Source organism: Trichosurus vulpecula, chromosome 8 (assembly GCF_011100635.1).
Source record: "Trichosurus vulpecula isolate mTriVul1 chromosome 8, mTriVul1.pri, whole genome shotgun sequence".
NCBI classification, from domain to species: domain Eukaryota; kingdom Metazoa; phylum Chordata; class Mammalia; order Diprotodontia; family Phalangeridae; genus Trichosurus; species Trichosurus vulpecula.
The window spans coordinates 209,536,405-209,553,217 of record NC_050580.1 but is presented as its reverse complement, the minus strand read 5'-3'; the positions used below and the strand labels follow the sequence as shown (position 1 = coordinate 209,553,217).

At 37.6% G+C, this 16,813-nt stretch overlaps 1 protein-coding gene across 1 annotated transcript in view; it reads left to right on the top strand.

Moving 5' to 3' along the window:
• Positions 1-5,850, top strand: part of TOGARAM1 (TOG array regulator of axonemal microtubules 1) — a 94,866-nt gene extending 89,016 nt beyond the window's left edge. Inside the window, exons 19-22 of the mRNA XM_036735310.1 lie at positions 2,434-2,620; positions 3,787-4,006; positions 4,254-4,340; positions 4,950-5,850. Of these exons, the coding sequence (XP_036591205.1) occupies positions 2,434-2,620; positions 3,787-4,006; positions 4,254-4,340; positions 4,950-5,203 (748 nt within the window). The 3' untranslated portion in view covers positions 5,204-5,850. The remainder of the gene's footprint in view (positions 1-2,433; positions 2,621-3,786; positions 4,007-4,253; positions 4,341-4,949) is intronic.
• Positions 5,851-16,813: the final 10,963 nt, after the last annotated feature.

Sequence of the window (16,813 nt, the reverse complement as noted above, 5' to 3'; positions counted from 1 at the left end):
AGAAGAAGCTTGTGGAGTTTATTGACCAGAGGCAGCAAGGAACATTTGATGGGACATTTGTTCACCTAGTATTGAAATCCTTGTTACAAGCATTTACAAAAAACCCACAATGAAAATAATTAAAGCTTCTATACTAATTTCAGAGAAAGAACAGGTAGAATTTGGTGAAGAACTGTTTAAGACCCGCAAGATAATCACTAAACAACTATATATTAAGCCCCTGCTATGTGAGAGGCACTTTGTTAAGTGTCGGAAGAACTTATTTGATTAGAGGAAACTGTATGTCTGTGTCTGTGTGTGTGTGTGTGTGTGTGTGTGTGTGTGTGTGTACACATACACACACACACACATATATATGCATGCAAAGTTGAGATATGCATCTATTTCTAACTAGAGAAGTGAAGAAGTAGATTACCATTCAGGAAGGGTGGAAGACAATGTGGGTCCACACACTCAGGAAATGGATGTTTCTATTGTTATTAACATCTTCCTTGACAAAAGATGCAAAATTAACTCATCATTGATTTCTTTGCTGGACCAGTTCACAAAGGGCCCTAGGACAGTCAGAATTGCAGCTGAGGAAGTAGTCATATTTGGACTTGTTCTAATTGCCAAGGATGCCTCTAGCGTTTGGCAAGGTGTTAGGAGAATTTTAGGTAGGGGGTCACATAGAGAACTTGAGAGGAGAAATACAGTCTAATGATCCTCAAACTGAACTATCCCTAAATCCTTTCCCAGGAGACTCAGATTAATCTTCAAGGTAGATGTGCGTGTGCACGCACACACACACACACACACACACACACACACACGAATAAATTCTCTAAATTATTCAACAAAGACCAAAATAATTTATCTTAAAAAAGAGACGTTTATATTTTATAATCTTATGATACCCAGACTACTCATTTACTAACTCAGATTGCTTAGAAATGGTTCTGCGTACAGTTTTAGAGAAGGATGTTCATTGCCACTAGCTCTTTAAAGAACATAGAGCACAATAGCTTTTAAAAGCTATATATACACTTTTATAAGCATACTTTAGTGCTTTAAGCACTTGTGATTTCATCAATGTGGATGCTCCCTCTAGAATTAAATCAACTTAAAATTAAGTCAACACATACTCTAACACGTGATTACTTCAGCAAAAAGGAAGGAATAGCAATTTATTTTAAAATATGATTCATGAGTAAGGAGTGAAAGAAAGCAAGACTTACAAACATCACAGGAGCAGGAAGTGATTGTATAGTTATGCTGCTCACTTGTTAAAACAAAGATGAGAATTAATAAAAAGCTAGTAGCAGGAATAAAAATGAGGTGGGAAAAGAGTATGCATTGAAAACAACTCTAACCTGACCTGTTGAAACAAATTATGGATGCAAAAAATATGATGGGTAGATGAAAGGGGAAGAGAATGAGCATTTACATAGTGCCTGTTCCATGCCCAGCACTGCACTAACCGCTCTACAAATGTCACTTATTATCTTAACAACTCACGAGAAAGGCGTTGTTATTATCCTCATTTTACAGCTGAGGAAACTTGAGACAACAGGTTTAGTCGCTCGCCTAGGGTCACACAGCTAGTAAGTATTTGAGGCTGGATTTGAACTAGGGTCTTCCTGGCTCCTTTGTTATAATGGATGGCTTTCTAGGTAGGAGGAAGAAGAGGAATACGGACAAATTTAGATAATATCAAACAAAAATATTAAAAGTCATTTTTAAAACTCACTTCCCCTTGGAAATAGCCATGCTTAAAGCTGTGCTTAAATAGGTATACTCACCTTTTTTTGGTTTGAGGGGGGAAGGCAGGGCAATTGGCGTTACGTGACTTGCCCAAGGTCACACAGCTAGTAAGTGTGTCAAGTGTCTGAGGCCAGATTTGAATTCAAGTCTTCCTGATTCCAGTGCTGGTGCTCTACTCACCGCACCACCTAGCTGCCCCGGTATGTTCATCTTAAAGAGAAACTTAGAAGTACCTACTTTGGCAGCTATAATAATCATTGCCACCAGTTACCTCCAAATGAAAAATATTTTTTTTTGCCGAAGTCATCACTGCCTGTAGGATCATTTTCAGGATTAATTATCCCTATTTGGTCACAGTGTGGAAAACAGTATACTACTAAAAAGTCTTAGGCATGGTAGATTACACGGTTTTTGAAAAAATTCCTCATTTAATATTTCCCTGGCCTTTTTTTCATTGGGTGGGGGAGGGGAGGTAGGTGGGAATTCTACCTTCCATCATTTAAAAGGATTTATGAGTTCTAATAAACTAAAGCCTCAAAAAAAATTTCTTCCCCGAGACCAAGGGAACAAACAGTAGAAAAATTTGAGAATCCTGGGAATATAATTTTTTATAATATATATGTATTACTGTGGTAGGTAACTTTCAAGGAAATTAAATATGCTAAATATGCTTCTCTTCTTTCCCATTAGGGAGATTATAGACGTACGAGAAATACGAAAAACTGTTCCCCGAGGTTCTTTGGAAAGCGCTGAATATATTAAGGTCATAACAGGTTTATTAAATGCAAAAGACTTCCGAGATCGAATTAATGGGATCAAGCAACTTTTATCAGACACTGAAAACAATCAAGAACTTGTTGTTGGAAACATTGTAAAGGTAATAGTATGCAAAAAGTGTGTGCAGCAGACAAGCCTCGCTACCTCTCTGTGTAGGTGAATAAATAAATTTAAAATCTATAACTTGATAATTTTATCACATTTAATTTTGTTTTGAGACCGTGAAAATTAGAGCTAATGGGAAAAACAAGACTTAGAAAGTAAGCCTAAAAAAAAAAGAAAGTAAGCCCAATTTAGAAGAGAATAAGACATTAAAATGAATTTAAAATGTCTATAGTAAAAATAGTAATATGTGGAGAGGTCTAATTTGCTCAGAAAAAGGAAACTCTTTATATGTGGTTTTAAAATTAATTCATAACTGATCTTAATTCAGGTATACTTGAATATAAATTATATGGTCATTGTGACATTGTTTGAATATTATGCAAATCTATATTTTAGATAAAAGTGTGTAACACCAGAATGAAAACATTACTTGTTCTTTCATTTGAAATCAATTTGATTCATCTTATTTTAGATGAATATAATAAAGTAATTTAATATTTAAGTCAGTGCATGATCTTGTCCATGTGGGTAGTACTCCCTCTAATAGGGTAGACCTTACTTGCTAAGAATAGGTTTCTTGTCCTGTTTTAGGACTAGAATTATGATTTTAATGGAATTATAATACTGGAATAAAGAGTGACTTATAAAGCTTTTTTCCTTTGGCATAAAGGGCTCAAAAAGACAGCTTTTGAATACAGATCTTTAATATCTACACAGTTGATTAGTACTTTATTACCTATGTCACAGGCAGCTATCTGGCACAGTAGATAGAGTGCCAGGCCTGGAGTCAGGAAGACTAATTCAAATCTGGCCTCAGACACTTATTAGCTGTGTAATCCTAGGCAAGTCACTTAACCCTGTTTGCTCTCAGTTCCTCATCTATAAAATGAGCTGGAGAAGGAAATGGGAAACCACTCCAGTATCTGCCAAGAAAACCACAACTGAGGTCACAAAGAATCTAACATAACTGAAACTCGACAACAAATACAGTACTTGAAAATCTGTAAAACACTCTTCATATATTAACCTTGTGAGACACTGCTGAAATGACTGAACAACAGCAAATCTAGGTCTAGTTTAAATTTTTTAGAGTTCTAGCATTAGTGATTAAAAAGATTTTTTTCCTTTCTCATTCATTATCATTAACTCATTTATTTTCAGATCTTTGATGCTTTTAAATCTCGGCTACATGACTCAAATAGTAAAGTAAATCTAATAGCTCTGGAAACAATGCATAAAATGATTCCTTTGCTCAGAGATAACTTATCACCTGTAATCAACATGCTCATTCCAGCAATAGTGGATAATAATCTAAATTCCAAGAATCCAGGAATTTATGCTGCTGCCACAAATGTTATTCATGCTCTGAGTCAGCATATTGGTAAGAAATTTTCACTTTAAAGCTAAAAGAGAGCTTACATTTATACTTGAGAAATTGTTCCTCCTCTCTTATTTCTCAGTTTCTTTAAACACATTAACCTCATCAAGAACTTTAATCACTTGGTTTTGTCATTGTGTAAATTTTTCAGACGTATCTGCATTCTAGAAATAAATGTTTTTCTGCCTCTTAATGAAAAATTAATATTCCATAACTATGTTCAATTTCTCTTTTATCCACTTTAATTTAGACAATTACCTACTTCTGCAGCCTTTCTGTACAAAAGCACAGTTTTTAAATGGAAAAGCAAAACAGGATATGACTGAAAAGCTTGCTGGTAAATATGTTGAATTTTCTCATGATATAAATTTTTAGCCATTTACAAATTGGTAATCAATATTAAGAAACCTACCTGATTCAGTATCATTTTGCCTTATAGTTAAAACAAGCCATGCTATGTACCTCAACAAGACTTTAGAACTTTACAAAGCATTTTTTAACGTTTTCTGTCTTCCAAATACTGCTTTTAAAAAAAGGCAGGGGGGTCGGGAGGCTTTAAAAGAAGCCCTTATGAATCCCTTAAAAACAGAAATTATATCCATAAGACAGAATATGCCCTCTCAGTATTTTTATCATTATGGCCTATAATTTAGAATATAGCTTTATTTCTTGGTAATGGAATACACTCTTCGCTCGGAAAGGAGGATCTCAGAGTGAAGTTCATTGCTATTCTTCCTAAAGTGATTAATTATGCCAAATGTTGTGGTATATATTCTGTTACAGATTTTAAAGTAGATTCAATATTTTATTTATATTCTTTAGTCAATTTTTATAACATTTTTCCGTGCCTGTTTTATATTGGAATGAGTTATATTTTAGATGTTTTTAATTAAAATGAACTGAATTACAAAAATATTTACTCATATGCCATATTATTGCATTTCAGATCTTGTTATGGATCTCTATCAAAGGAAACCTCATGCTATAGAACAGAAGGTGTTGGTTGTCCTCTGGCACCTATTAGGCAATATGACAAATAGTGGCTCACTACCTGGAGCTGGAGGGAATATCCGAACAGCCACAGCTAAATTATCAAAAGCACTTTTTGCACAAATGGGTCAAAGTCTACTAAACCAGGCTGCATCCCAGCCACCACAGATTAAAAAGAGTCTAGAAGAATTGCTTGAAATGACAACTTAAAATGAATTATGTATATTACTCTGTTAATGTGTAATACAGTAAGATAGGCTAAAAATACCTGTTTACATGAAGACAGATGGAGCCTTTTTAAAAGTTAAATTGTCACAGTACCTACACTTTTCATTTAGAAATGATCTAGAATGGCAGCTTTTGACAAAGTGTAAAGCACACCTCCGTCTCATACTAGCACCTCTAACATACATGAAACAATCAGTATAACACTCACAAATTCTATTTGAGAATACATGGAATGAATCCATCTTTTAACATTTATAAGGAAACCCCTGCTCATTTGCACTCCTCTGTAGAAACTGCAGTATGTTGCCCTATATGTACAATTAGATTTGTAATTAAAAATATACTTTTTATTATGTAATCATGTTCTGATATGTCTCATTACTTAGCCTTATTTTACAAAAGTGGAAAAGAAGTCATTGAAATATATGTACCACAAAGAGGTATCTGTTTGCTACTTGTAAAAAACATGTATTTCTTAAATCAGTCCACCAATATGATTGTGCAGTATTAGCTTGCTATTGCTGATATGTTGATGTAATATATTTGCTTAACTAATGGGCATTATCATCTATGTAACTGTAAGATTTAAATAACTTAAAATAAAGCATGATGACAAATTTTTAGGGAAACACATTTTCAAATATTTTGAAGCACACGTTTTAAGAAAATGTGTTGAATATAACTTCAAATCTTTGTGTGAAAACACCAAATTTTCACTCTGCCCAACATTTATAAAGGTATTATATCTCTGCCCACTTGTATAATCTTCAACAATAGTGCCAGGCCTTCTATAGATTTTCTCAAGATTATCCAGCTACAAGTACTGTACTACATTTTAAAAAGGAAAAGGAATGTTATAAAATAAAGGGATTTATTTCTGTAGATGTGTGAGGTGTTGTTTTTCCCCCCAAAAAATGGAAAAATAATCAGATATTTGTCTTGAGGTTCATTAACTCTTTTTTTGGTTTCTGATGTTGAAAGTAATGAGCAAACTCATCTTCAAGTCCCCAAAACATTCAGGATTGAAAAGGTATACAGATGTACTTAATAGTAAAGAAAGTATACTGCCCATGTGGTGGTAGAAAACTACTAATACTATAAGAATAGGATTACAGTAAAACAAAACAAATATACTACCTATAGAAGGGTGGGTGCCCTGGCATCTAGAATGATGGCCTTTTTCTCAAGAGACAATCCTTTAAATTAAAGAATTCTTGCATAGGTAGCTGTCATGAAGTCCAGTTGACCTGTCTCTGCAGACACCACTTTGATTGGTTGCAGTTCAAGGCTTAGAATCTCTAGCTGAATCGCTAGTTTTTATAGTTTTGGAGATGATGGAAGCACCTAATTGAACTTATATAATGTAGTACTTGACATATTTGTTGTTGACAGGTCATCCTTTGCTTTATATAGCCTATCAAGGCAGTTCTGGGCAATCAAATCAGGAGTTGTGGAGAGGAGTGTATGTGCAATTTCAGCCATTATACATTTTAATATTAAGAATTAAAAATTTCTCCTCTAGTTTTTTATATTATCTTCGTTTTAGGTTTATTTGTCGGCTTTTTATTTTTTTTTTTTGGAAGGGATGAAGGCAGAGCAATTGGGGTTAAGTGACTTGGTCACACAGCTAGTGAGTGTGTCAAGTGTCTGAGGCCAGATTTGAACTCGGGTCCTCCTGACTCCAGGGCCAGTGCTCCACTCAGTGCGACACCTAGCTGCCCCTTGGCTTTCTATTTTTTAAGATGCATATTCAGGTCATCAGTTGTCTCATTTTCTTTTTTAATAATGTGTGTTTGTAGGAATAGAATTTTTCCCAGAAGATTGCTTTAGTTGCATCCCAGAATAGATACTCTGGAGACCAAAAAAAGTGACGGAAATTAGAAGTAAAACTAACAGCTGATTCTTTGGAAAGACCAGCAAAATTGATAAACCTTTAGCCAATCCAATTAAAAAGAGGGCAGAAAATCAACAAACCAACAAAATAGCAAATGAACAAAATGAAATTTCAACAAAACCAAAAGTTATAAGAACCCGCCGATGCATAGTTGTGTGCTAACAAAACTGAGAGCACGAAAAGAAATAGAATACCTTCAAAAACAGCTAAACTAAGAGAAGACTAATTAGAGGTCTTTTTAAGTAAGTAATCCAGTCTCAGAATAAGAAATAGAAATTGCTATAAGGCAACTACCAAAGTGGGGAAGGGGGCACTATGGGGACCGACTCAACTCTGATGGATTCACTGGAGAATCCAATCAAACTTTTAAAGAATAGTATCAACACTATACCAATTATTCTTAAAAACTGGAAAAGAAAGTACCCCACTCGATTCTTTTCGTGAAACAAATACAGTTCTAGTCCTTAAACAAAGGAAAGATAAAGCACAAAAGATCTATGCACAGACCAATATCATTAGTTATTGGTTCAAAACTTAAATCTTTTCAAACAAACTCCAGTGGTTTATCTAAGAGATCGTCATAACTAAGTTGCATTTATGCCAGGGATAAAGGGATGGCTCTTTTGCTAGATAATAAAATTCATTTTGAAAAATAAAAGATCTGGACTATCAAGGTAAATAGTGAAAAGAGGTAGGGACAAAGGGGGAGTAGCACTTTCAGACCTCAAGCCATATTATAAATCAGAAGTAGCCAGTCATCTAGTGAAAGCTAAAAATATATATAAATAAAATTTTGTTTTTAACAGACACGAAAAGACTTATTAACAATTTCAGAGATGTACAGTCACTATCAACTTGTTAGTAAAAAGGATTTGTAAATTTTTAAGATGGGAGAATAACAAAACACATGGAGTGCAATTAAAATAATTGAACCTCAAATTTATAAATGAGTGACTGAAAATAAAAATCAGGAAATGGACAACAGAATTCGCATTGCCCCAGACCAGAATGATTTCATCCAGAGGTTTAACCAGTATAAATTAATTGCTGCAATGAGGAGACCAAAAGAGTCTGGAAAACTCCTTAATCAGCAAACATCTGATTTATTTGCCAAACAGAGATAGTCAACACCCACTTAAAATACATGGTGAACAATCATGAGTAATACTGTTTCATAAAGCAGAAACAGTAGGTGGAAAGTCCGTTTTAAAGAACATGTGGGAAAATATCCAATTAAAGTCATCCCAAAGGCATTAAAAGATACAAATGGAAAGATTATAAACAGAAAAAAAGGAATGGAAAAGATTAGAATAGTTAGAAAGGGTCCTAAAGAAAGAAAGAAAATGAGAAAAACAGCCAGATTGAACTGTATGTAGAGAAGACTTATGCTGAAGGCAATAGTGAAAAGATTTCAGACCCTGTTAATGCTTAAAAAAAAAAAAAGGAAGGGAAGAACAGAGGAAAGGAAAGGAGAGGAGTGAGGGAAGGAAAGCAAAGCAAACAAAAAAATGTGAGAAAATCTATAATTGACAACCCTGTGGGCTTGCTTTCCTGGTTATATACCATCCTTTGCCTTGTACCTCTTTTTTTCAGCAATGGTTTTTCTTTTTTGGCATAGTTTGTGTCTTTATTCAAAATACAAAGCTTCTTTGTCAATGTAAGGACATATGAAAGAGATGGATAGATAAAAAATATATATCAAATATAGTAATAAGGGCCACAAAGGGGAAATCCAAGTGGTGCATTAAATGCCAAGATGTGCCACAGGAAATTATTTTTTTAAGAAAATTTATTATGTATTTTGTGAGATAAGGGTTCTATAGATTTAAAACACTACAAATCAAATAAGGAAAAATTCGATGATGATTTTTTTAAAAAGGTTTAAAAAAATTTTTTAAACAGACTTATGAGTTCATTTAAATATAGGAATGTTTCACTTAGCTCATGTTCTTGTACTATTCAGTGACTAAGTAGAAATACAAGTTGGGTAGGCTTTATTATTTAATGCTGATGTTATCATCTTAATGAAATGTTACTATCCATTACCAAAAAGGTGATTTTAACTGTGACTCTTGCATAAAAATAAATCTTGGTATCTAGAAGCAAATGAAATTTATAATTATTTCTACTCTGTACATTTCTTATTAAACTGCAGTCATCCCAAATATTTTTAAACTCAACCAAGGAATGATAAGTGGAATGGTTACTGTTTATACTATAACATGTTTTTGGTTACATCAGACAAAACTTTCTTTTCCAGTCATCTTCAAGAATAGGGAAAAATCTTCAGATGCATTGGTTTGTATTACACTTTGTTTTATGTTTTGAAAATTTTAGAAATGCTTTGAACAACACCAATCTCATTTAGAGATAATTATAACTTTGCTATTAAGCCCCTGCTTGGGGTTCTAATTTTCTGTGAACACACTAAAAGAAAAAAAGTCAATAAATTAAAATGCCCTACAACATAATGTTCAATAAACCCAAGAACAGGTACTGAGGTAAGGGCTTAACTGTTTTAAAAAATTGCTGGGATAATTGGAAAACTGAGCAACTGAGTGGCACAGTGGGTAAAGTGGTAGGCCTGGAGTCAGGAAGATCTGAATTCAAATATGGCATCAGATATTTACCAGCCGCCTAGCCTTGGGCAAGTCACTTAACCCTGTTTGCTTCAGTTTCCTTATCTGTAAAACGAGCTGAAAAAGGAAATGGCAAACCACTCCATTATCTTTAAACTACTCCATTATCTTTGCCAAGAAACCCCGCCCCCCCCAAAAAAGGGGCCATGAAGAATCAGACATGACTGAAAACAAATGCACATCAAAAACTGGAAGACAGGCTTGCAGAAATTAGATTTAGAACAATATCTCACACTATGTAGCACATCATAAACTTCAAAGGAATACATGACCTAGATATGAATGTTTATATAAATTAGACAAAGAAAAAGAGAGAAACTCTCACAACTAAGGAAAGGGGCTTTGCTTACTTCACTCAGCATCAGCTTATGTCAATCCCCCTGACCAAATGGGAGAGACGATTAAAAGAGAGCAAAAGAACAATCCTGATTCCACAAAATTGAAAAGTTTTTGTACCCAAAAAAAGGGAATGTAGTTATGATGCGGTGCTTGTGCTTGGCCCTCAGCCCTAGGACCATATCTCTCCCCAGCCTAAAGACCCTGTCTCTGGCAATAACCCATGAGTGGGCCCCAGTGAGGCTAACTATCTCTCCCTGTTACAAGAACAAACTGGCCTCTGTAGAATTTCCCCTGTATGAACAGGACTATCTTGTACCAGCCGAACTATCACGTTGAATCCCCCTGTTACCATATACAATGTGGAGATCAAGCTATAGATGTCAACTCCTGAGGCTATCTTGTTATAAATATTGACATACAAATGTCCCTTAGAAGCTCCCCCCACATCAGGGTTTCCAGTAGTGAATGACCCCTTAGCCCAAGGTACAGAAACTGTATGTCACCACCTAATTAGCATACTTAGCACACAATGCACTAAATTTTTTTCTATATAAGCTTTAGCATCACCCCCATTAGGTTGCTAGTCCCCTAAGGAGCTCTGCCTACTTTATTAGCATTACAATAAACTTTTTGCCACTTGACTGGAAGACTGCTTCAGTCTGAGAATTCTTTCAAGACAACTCTGCCCTGTGCCTAGATAGTTTTGGGGTCCTTATGCCCCAAAACTGCATCAACTAGAATGAGAAAGGAAACACTTAACTAGGAAAAAATCTACAGCACATTTTTATACATCCTAGATACATAGGAAAAATAATACAACTATCAACTGGGCAACTAGATGGTTGAGTGGGTAGTGTTGTACTTGGAACCCAAAAGACCTGATTTCAAATGCTTCTTTGGAAAAAATTTTAGCTGTGTAACCCTGGGCAGATCACTTAACCTCAGCCTCAGTTTCCTAATCTGTAAAAGGAGATAATAACAACACCTACCTTAGGGTTGGAAGGAGCCATCCAATCAAAGCAAAATGCCACAGAGAGAAGGGTACATCAAGTGTGAGAAGCTCAGGAGTAAGGTGAATTTCCAAGGTAAAGAGGTTTTTATGGCATGATAGAAGGAGCTTGGAGAGTCAGGAGTTCATTCTGGAGAAAAAAATAATTCTGTCCATAGTTCCATCTCTCACCAAATTTTCTTTAGGTTCTTGTCTTTGGATATGCATCTGCAAAGAGTATCTCCCTTGCTTTATTTCCATGGGTCATGCACAAGAAGGCATTCTTAAACCAGTCAAAATTGAACTGTCTTGAATTGAGCCCCTTTTTGTAGAGGCATAGTTGCCTCAACTCTGGTAGTCGTGATGAAAACAGTTGTGCCTCAAGGTAACTGAGTGGCAAATGTGGCTCAGGACTGTATACCATCACATGAAGTACAATCTCGCCTTATCTACCTTCCCAGGTGTCACAGCTCCCCTCTAAGTTACTTACTCTCTTCATTATCCACTCAAAATATAAAGTGAGAAGCATTTTTAACACCGTTAGCCCTGAACAACAAAGAAATAAATGAGGTTTAGCAGTAATTGAATTGGAGTGTATACCCGATGGAATGCTGAACCTGTGCCCTGTCTGCTATTGCAGAAACAGCTCAGTGAAAAAGAACTTGGCTACTTTGCAATGACTAAAGTAATCCTTTTATTGATCACTGAGCAGAAACAGCCAAAGACTGGGTGGATCTTTAAAAGAGAATGACCCACCCTTGGCCTTTCTCTTTTCTTCCCATGCACAGAGAGTGTCAGCAGGATTCAAACCTATCCCTAGAGAAGATAGGGGGAGAGAAGACTGATGCCTTCTGGTTACCAGAAGACATGGTGAATTGCAAGTATGTGATAGTGAAAGCACATGTGTGGGCAAGCCTGATTCTGGCACTTAGGCCTCTTTTTCTTAGGCCTTCTTATTTCTTTCCTGAGTATAGGTGATCACACAGCAATACTGAGATAGACACATCCAGTCCTGGAGGCAGTCTTGAGTTCATGGGGCTCTGAGTCTCTGATTTGAAGCTATCTGAAAGCAAGGGAGATTCTGCATAAGAGACAATGACCAGAACCAGGGGCACACTCTCCCCTACAGTACCTCAGGCCCTAAGGAGAAAGAGTGAAGACAGCATTTATTAAGCAAAGTATACCATAATATACTCTTTTCCTATAATAGCATTATGCTAAGTATGGAGATACAAATAAAAAAGTAAAATACAGTCCCTCCCCTCAAGAAGCTCACACTCTTTTTTTAATTTAATATTTTATTTTTCCCCCAATTACATGTAAAAAAAATTTTAATATTCTTTTTTTTAATTTTGAGTTCAAAATTCTCTCCCTCCCTCCTCTTGTATTAGGAGGGCAGAGTTTATAATCTCGAAGAGGATCATAAACATGTCTGAAACGTTCGGAATCGCCGGATATAAGAAACTCTCAAAGTAGAAGGCAGAAGAATCAAAACATTTATTTAGGCTCCACAGTAACCAACCCATGAACCAGCAACCCCATTTTGATATGTTGATCAAAAGCTTCCAGGCCCAATAAGTACGCCTTGCAAGAGTAACCAGGAGGCTACAGAGAAGCATGATTGCGTAAAGCAAAATCATGCTTCCCCCTCGATGGTAATAAGATTACCCACTGGCCTGAAGTCTTTGTTCAGCTTCCTCCCGTAGGTCAGCTCTGCTACTGGCAGCTCCTGCTTCAGCTGTGGCTGTGGCTGTAACTGTAACTGTAACAGTAGCTGTAACTGTCGCTGTAACTGTCGCTGTAATGGCCTGAAGTCTTTGTTCAGCTTCCTCCCGTAGGTCAGCTCCGCTACTGGCAGCTCCTGCTTCAGCTGTGGCTGTGGCTGTAACTGTAACTGTAACTGTCGCTGTAACTGTCGCTGTAACTGTCTCTGGCTCCAACCGGAAAAGGAAAGAGGATCTTCAAGCTGTCCTCTCCCCTCTTATAGAGTTTTTGACATCATCAAGCACCGCCTGAATGACCAGGGCTGATTGGTTCTTGAGTTGGCCCCTCCCCCTAGGGTAGAGGTTAACACCTCCCCTCAGCCAGCCCCATGACTCATCACACAGGAAGTTGTCTGCTTCCCGGCATGCTCCCCGGGCCTCCTGCCCCGGAAGAGCAAGCCACAGTGTCCAGAGGCTCAATGAGGTAAGCTGAGTCATTCAAAGAAAACAAAGGCCATTCTGGCTACACTCCACCCCTTGTTATAGGATACATAATCTAATCAGCCATGTATCCTAGAACATACATTGTGATCCAATTACAAAGGAAACTAAAACATATCATTCATTATAAAGCAAAACATATCATTTGGTGACATTCCTAAATATTGGTTTACGATTCAAATGTGATCCACCCCTAGGTCCCAGCAAGATAATCTCTTCAATCAATCATCCCCAAAATAATTATTAATAATTCAAATGTCCACCCCTAAATCCTTGTATCCATTACATAGGATCAATAATATCATAACAATAAAACAACACAGCAAGGATAACACAAAATAAGTAAACAGAACACTATCATCATTTCCACCCCCCTTGAACGGTTGGGGCTCAAAATCTTGGGGTGAGGGGTGAAGGTCTCATTTTCCAAAGCTTCTTCATGCTGAAATTGGATGTAGAGATGGCCCTGCCCCCAAAAAGTCCCATTCCAGAGGTCATTTCTTTAACGAGCTGGCAGGAATTCCAAGAATGCTACATGCTTAGGCAGTCACCGGAAAGTGCAGGGTGCTTAAGCCTGAAGGAAACAAAACTAGCAACAAGGTTAGCCAAAACAAAGGACAAAAAGAATAGACAAGTATGGACTATAATTCTTCAGTATTCCCTTTCATGTGATTCACTTGGGTTTGAAGGTTCAACATCTGTAGTATTTGCAGGAGCAGTTCTTATTTCCCTATTTCTCCTGTTATCAAGTCCTTTATCTCTGTACATTCTATATAATTCATTGGTTGGAATTCCATCTATCATTTCAAAACCTACCCCTGCTCTCAATAAAGCAGTAAACATTTCTTTCCTTGTTACTCTCCTTTGGCGCCAAGTTTGCTGGTTATTCACCCTTCTCTCTCGAGGAGATCTATCCCTTCCCCAGTCACCTAAGTCATGTAACTGTAAAATCTTATTTATCACTGTTGTAAGACGGCTCCCTACTTCTCCAAGTAATAAATTCAAAATTAGTTGTTTATAAGCAGGGGGAGCTGTCCTAATTATTAAATTCCTATGAGGCAGTTCCATTGGATCATTGTAATATTTGTCTGCAGTTCCTATCATAATGGCAGTCTTCATTACCTCCTCCTTTAGTCTCATGATACAATCTCTAAGTGAATACCAGGGTCTGTGCTCAGTGGGCCACATAGAATCAGTAGCATATCTCTTATTGCATCCCACAGCGGCTAATGCCAACAGAGTAGTCCTGCTATCACCATCTCCTTGCTGATGATGTTCCCTAAAAGCTTGTTGAACTAGAGGATCATGGCTGATACCTATGAATCTCATACAGTCTGTCCTATCTACTGATATTCCACTGGCACCTTGATCACTGAGTCTTACCATCCAAGATATCAATGGTTCTCCTATTCTTTGGCTGAATCTACTCAAAATATCTGTGACCTCTTGCGGTGAGAAATCTTCCTGAATTTCCCTTGTAACTGAATCTTCACCTCGGGTTTCTGTCTTCCTCCTTTGTATGGGTCGAGCCCTTGTCTGATCATTTAACCATCTCCTATGCTCTGTGTGAGGCACATCCTGAACCCCAGTAGTGTTTTGTGCCTCAGCCCCTAACATTGTCTCATTCTCTCCCCACTCACTTCCTCTGCCACCATGGCTAGGACGAAGCAGGCAGTCAGGCTCTTTCTGGGCTGGGTTGAAATGCACTCTGGGCTTTTTTGGTCTCCTGTTGCTCTTAGCCACATTAATAGAAAAGTTCTCATTTGAGTCAGTTTGGTCTCCTGCTATCTGAGATTCCCCTTCTTCCTGTGGGGTAGGAGTGCCCCCATGTCTTTCACTTAATCTCAATCTTTCGTATACTAGCCGGTAGGCTGATAACACTATCCAGCTTTGCCTAGATAGTGATGCCCCTGACTGAATCCCAACTTCTCGTAAACACTTTTCCAAATCCCTAGGATCTCCTCTCCGTAGCCTTGGTTCCCAGTTTTCACAGGGTCCAGCTTTTTTAGCCAATTCTTTTGCTAGGGAGGAATAAAATGGATCCTCCCATCCTGGGATATTCATCTCTTCCTCTGGAATTGTTCTGCTTCTAAATAGAGATCTTATACCTAGCGATCCCATCCTCGTCGCCAAATGTATTAGGAGGGCAGAGTTTATAATCTCGAAGAGGATCATAAACATGTCTGAAACGTTCGGAATCGCCGGATATAAGAAACTCTCAAAGTAGAAGGCAGAAGAATCAAAACATTTATTTAGGCTCCACAGTAACCAACCCATGAACCAGCAACCCCATTTTGATATGTTGATCAAAAGCTTCCAGGCCCAATAAGTACGCCTTGCAAGAGTAACCAGGAGGCTACAGAGAAGCATGATTGCGTAAAGCAAAATCATGCTTCCCCCTCGATGGTAATAAGATTACCCACTGGCCTGAAGTCTTTGTTCAGCTTCCTCCCGTAGGTCAGCTCTGCTACTGGCAGCTCCTGCTTCAGCTGTGGCTGTGGCTGTAACTGTAACTGTAACAGTAGCTGTAACTGTCGCTGTAACTGTCGCTGTAATGGCCTGAAGTCTTTGTTCAGCTTCCTCCCGTAGGTCAGCTCCGCTACTGGCAGCTCCTGCTTCAGCTGTGGCTGTGGCTGTAACTGTAACTGTAACTGTCGCTGTAACTGTCGCTGTAACTGTCTCTGGCTCCAACCGGAAAAGGAAAGAGGATCTTCAAGCTGTCCTCTCCCCTCTTATAGAGTTTTTGACATCATCAAGCACCGCCTGAATGACCAGGGCTGATTGGTTCTTGAGTTGGCCCCTCCCCCTAGGGTAGAGGTTAACACCTCCCCTCAGCCAGCCCCATGACTCATCACACAGGAAGTTGTCTGCTTCCCGGCATGCTCCCCGGGCCTCCTGCCCCGGAAGAGCAAGCCACAGTGTCCAGAGGCTCAATGAGGTAAGCTGAGTCATTCAAAGAAAACAAAGGCCATTCTGGCTACACCTCTCCACCCCAGTTGAGAAGGTAAGCAATTTGAAATAGATTATACATGTGTAGTCATACAAAACACATTTCCATATAAGTCATTCTGCGAAAAAACACACACATGCACACACACACACACACCCCACACGCACACACCCCAGAACGAAGTAAAGAAAAAAATATCTTCATCTGTATTCAGGCTCCACCAGTTCTTTCTCTGGAGATGGACAGCACCTTTCATCCTAAATCCTCCAGAATTGTCTTGGATCATTGTATTGCTGAGAATAGTTAAGTTATTGATAGTAGATCATCATATAATATTGCAGTTACAATGTACAATGTTCAAGGCATAGAAGATAAATCAGAAATAATTATTAAATAATAATTTAATCATGATAAGGAAGTAAAAATTACCGCATTTCACCACATAATCCTCGCAGATTTTATGCCAAATGTTTGCCAAGAAGTGGGGTGCAACCATTATTTGAAGCTTTCTAAAAACTTTCTGGCCAGTATTACTTAAATATCATTTATTACTAAACTATCTTTGGTGTAAGATTAGG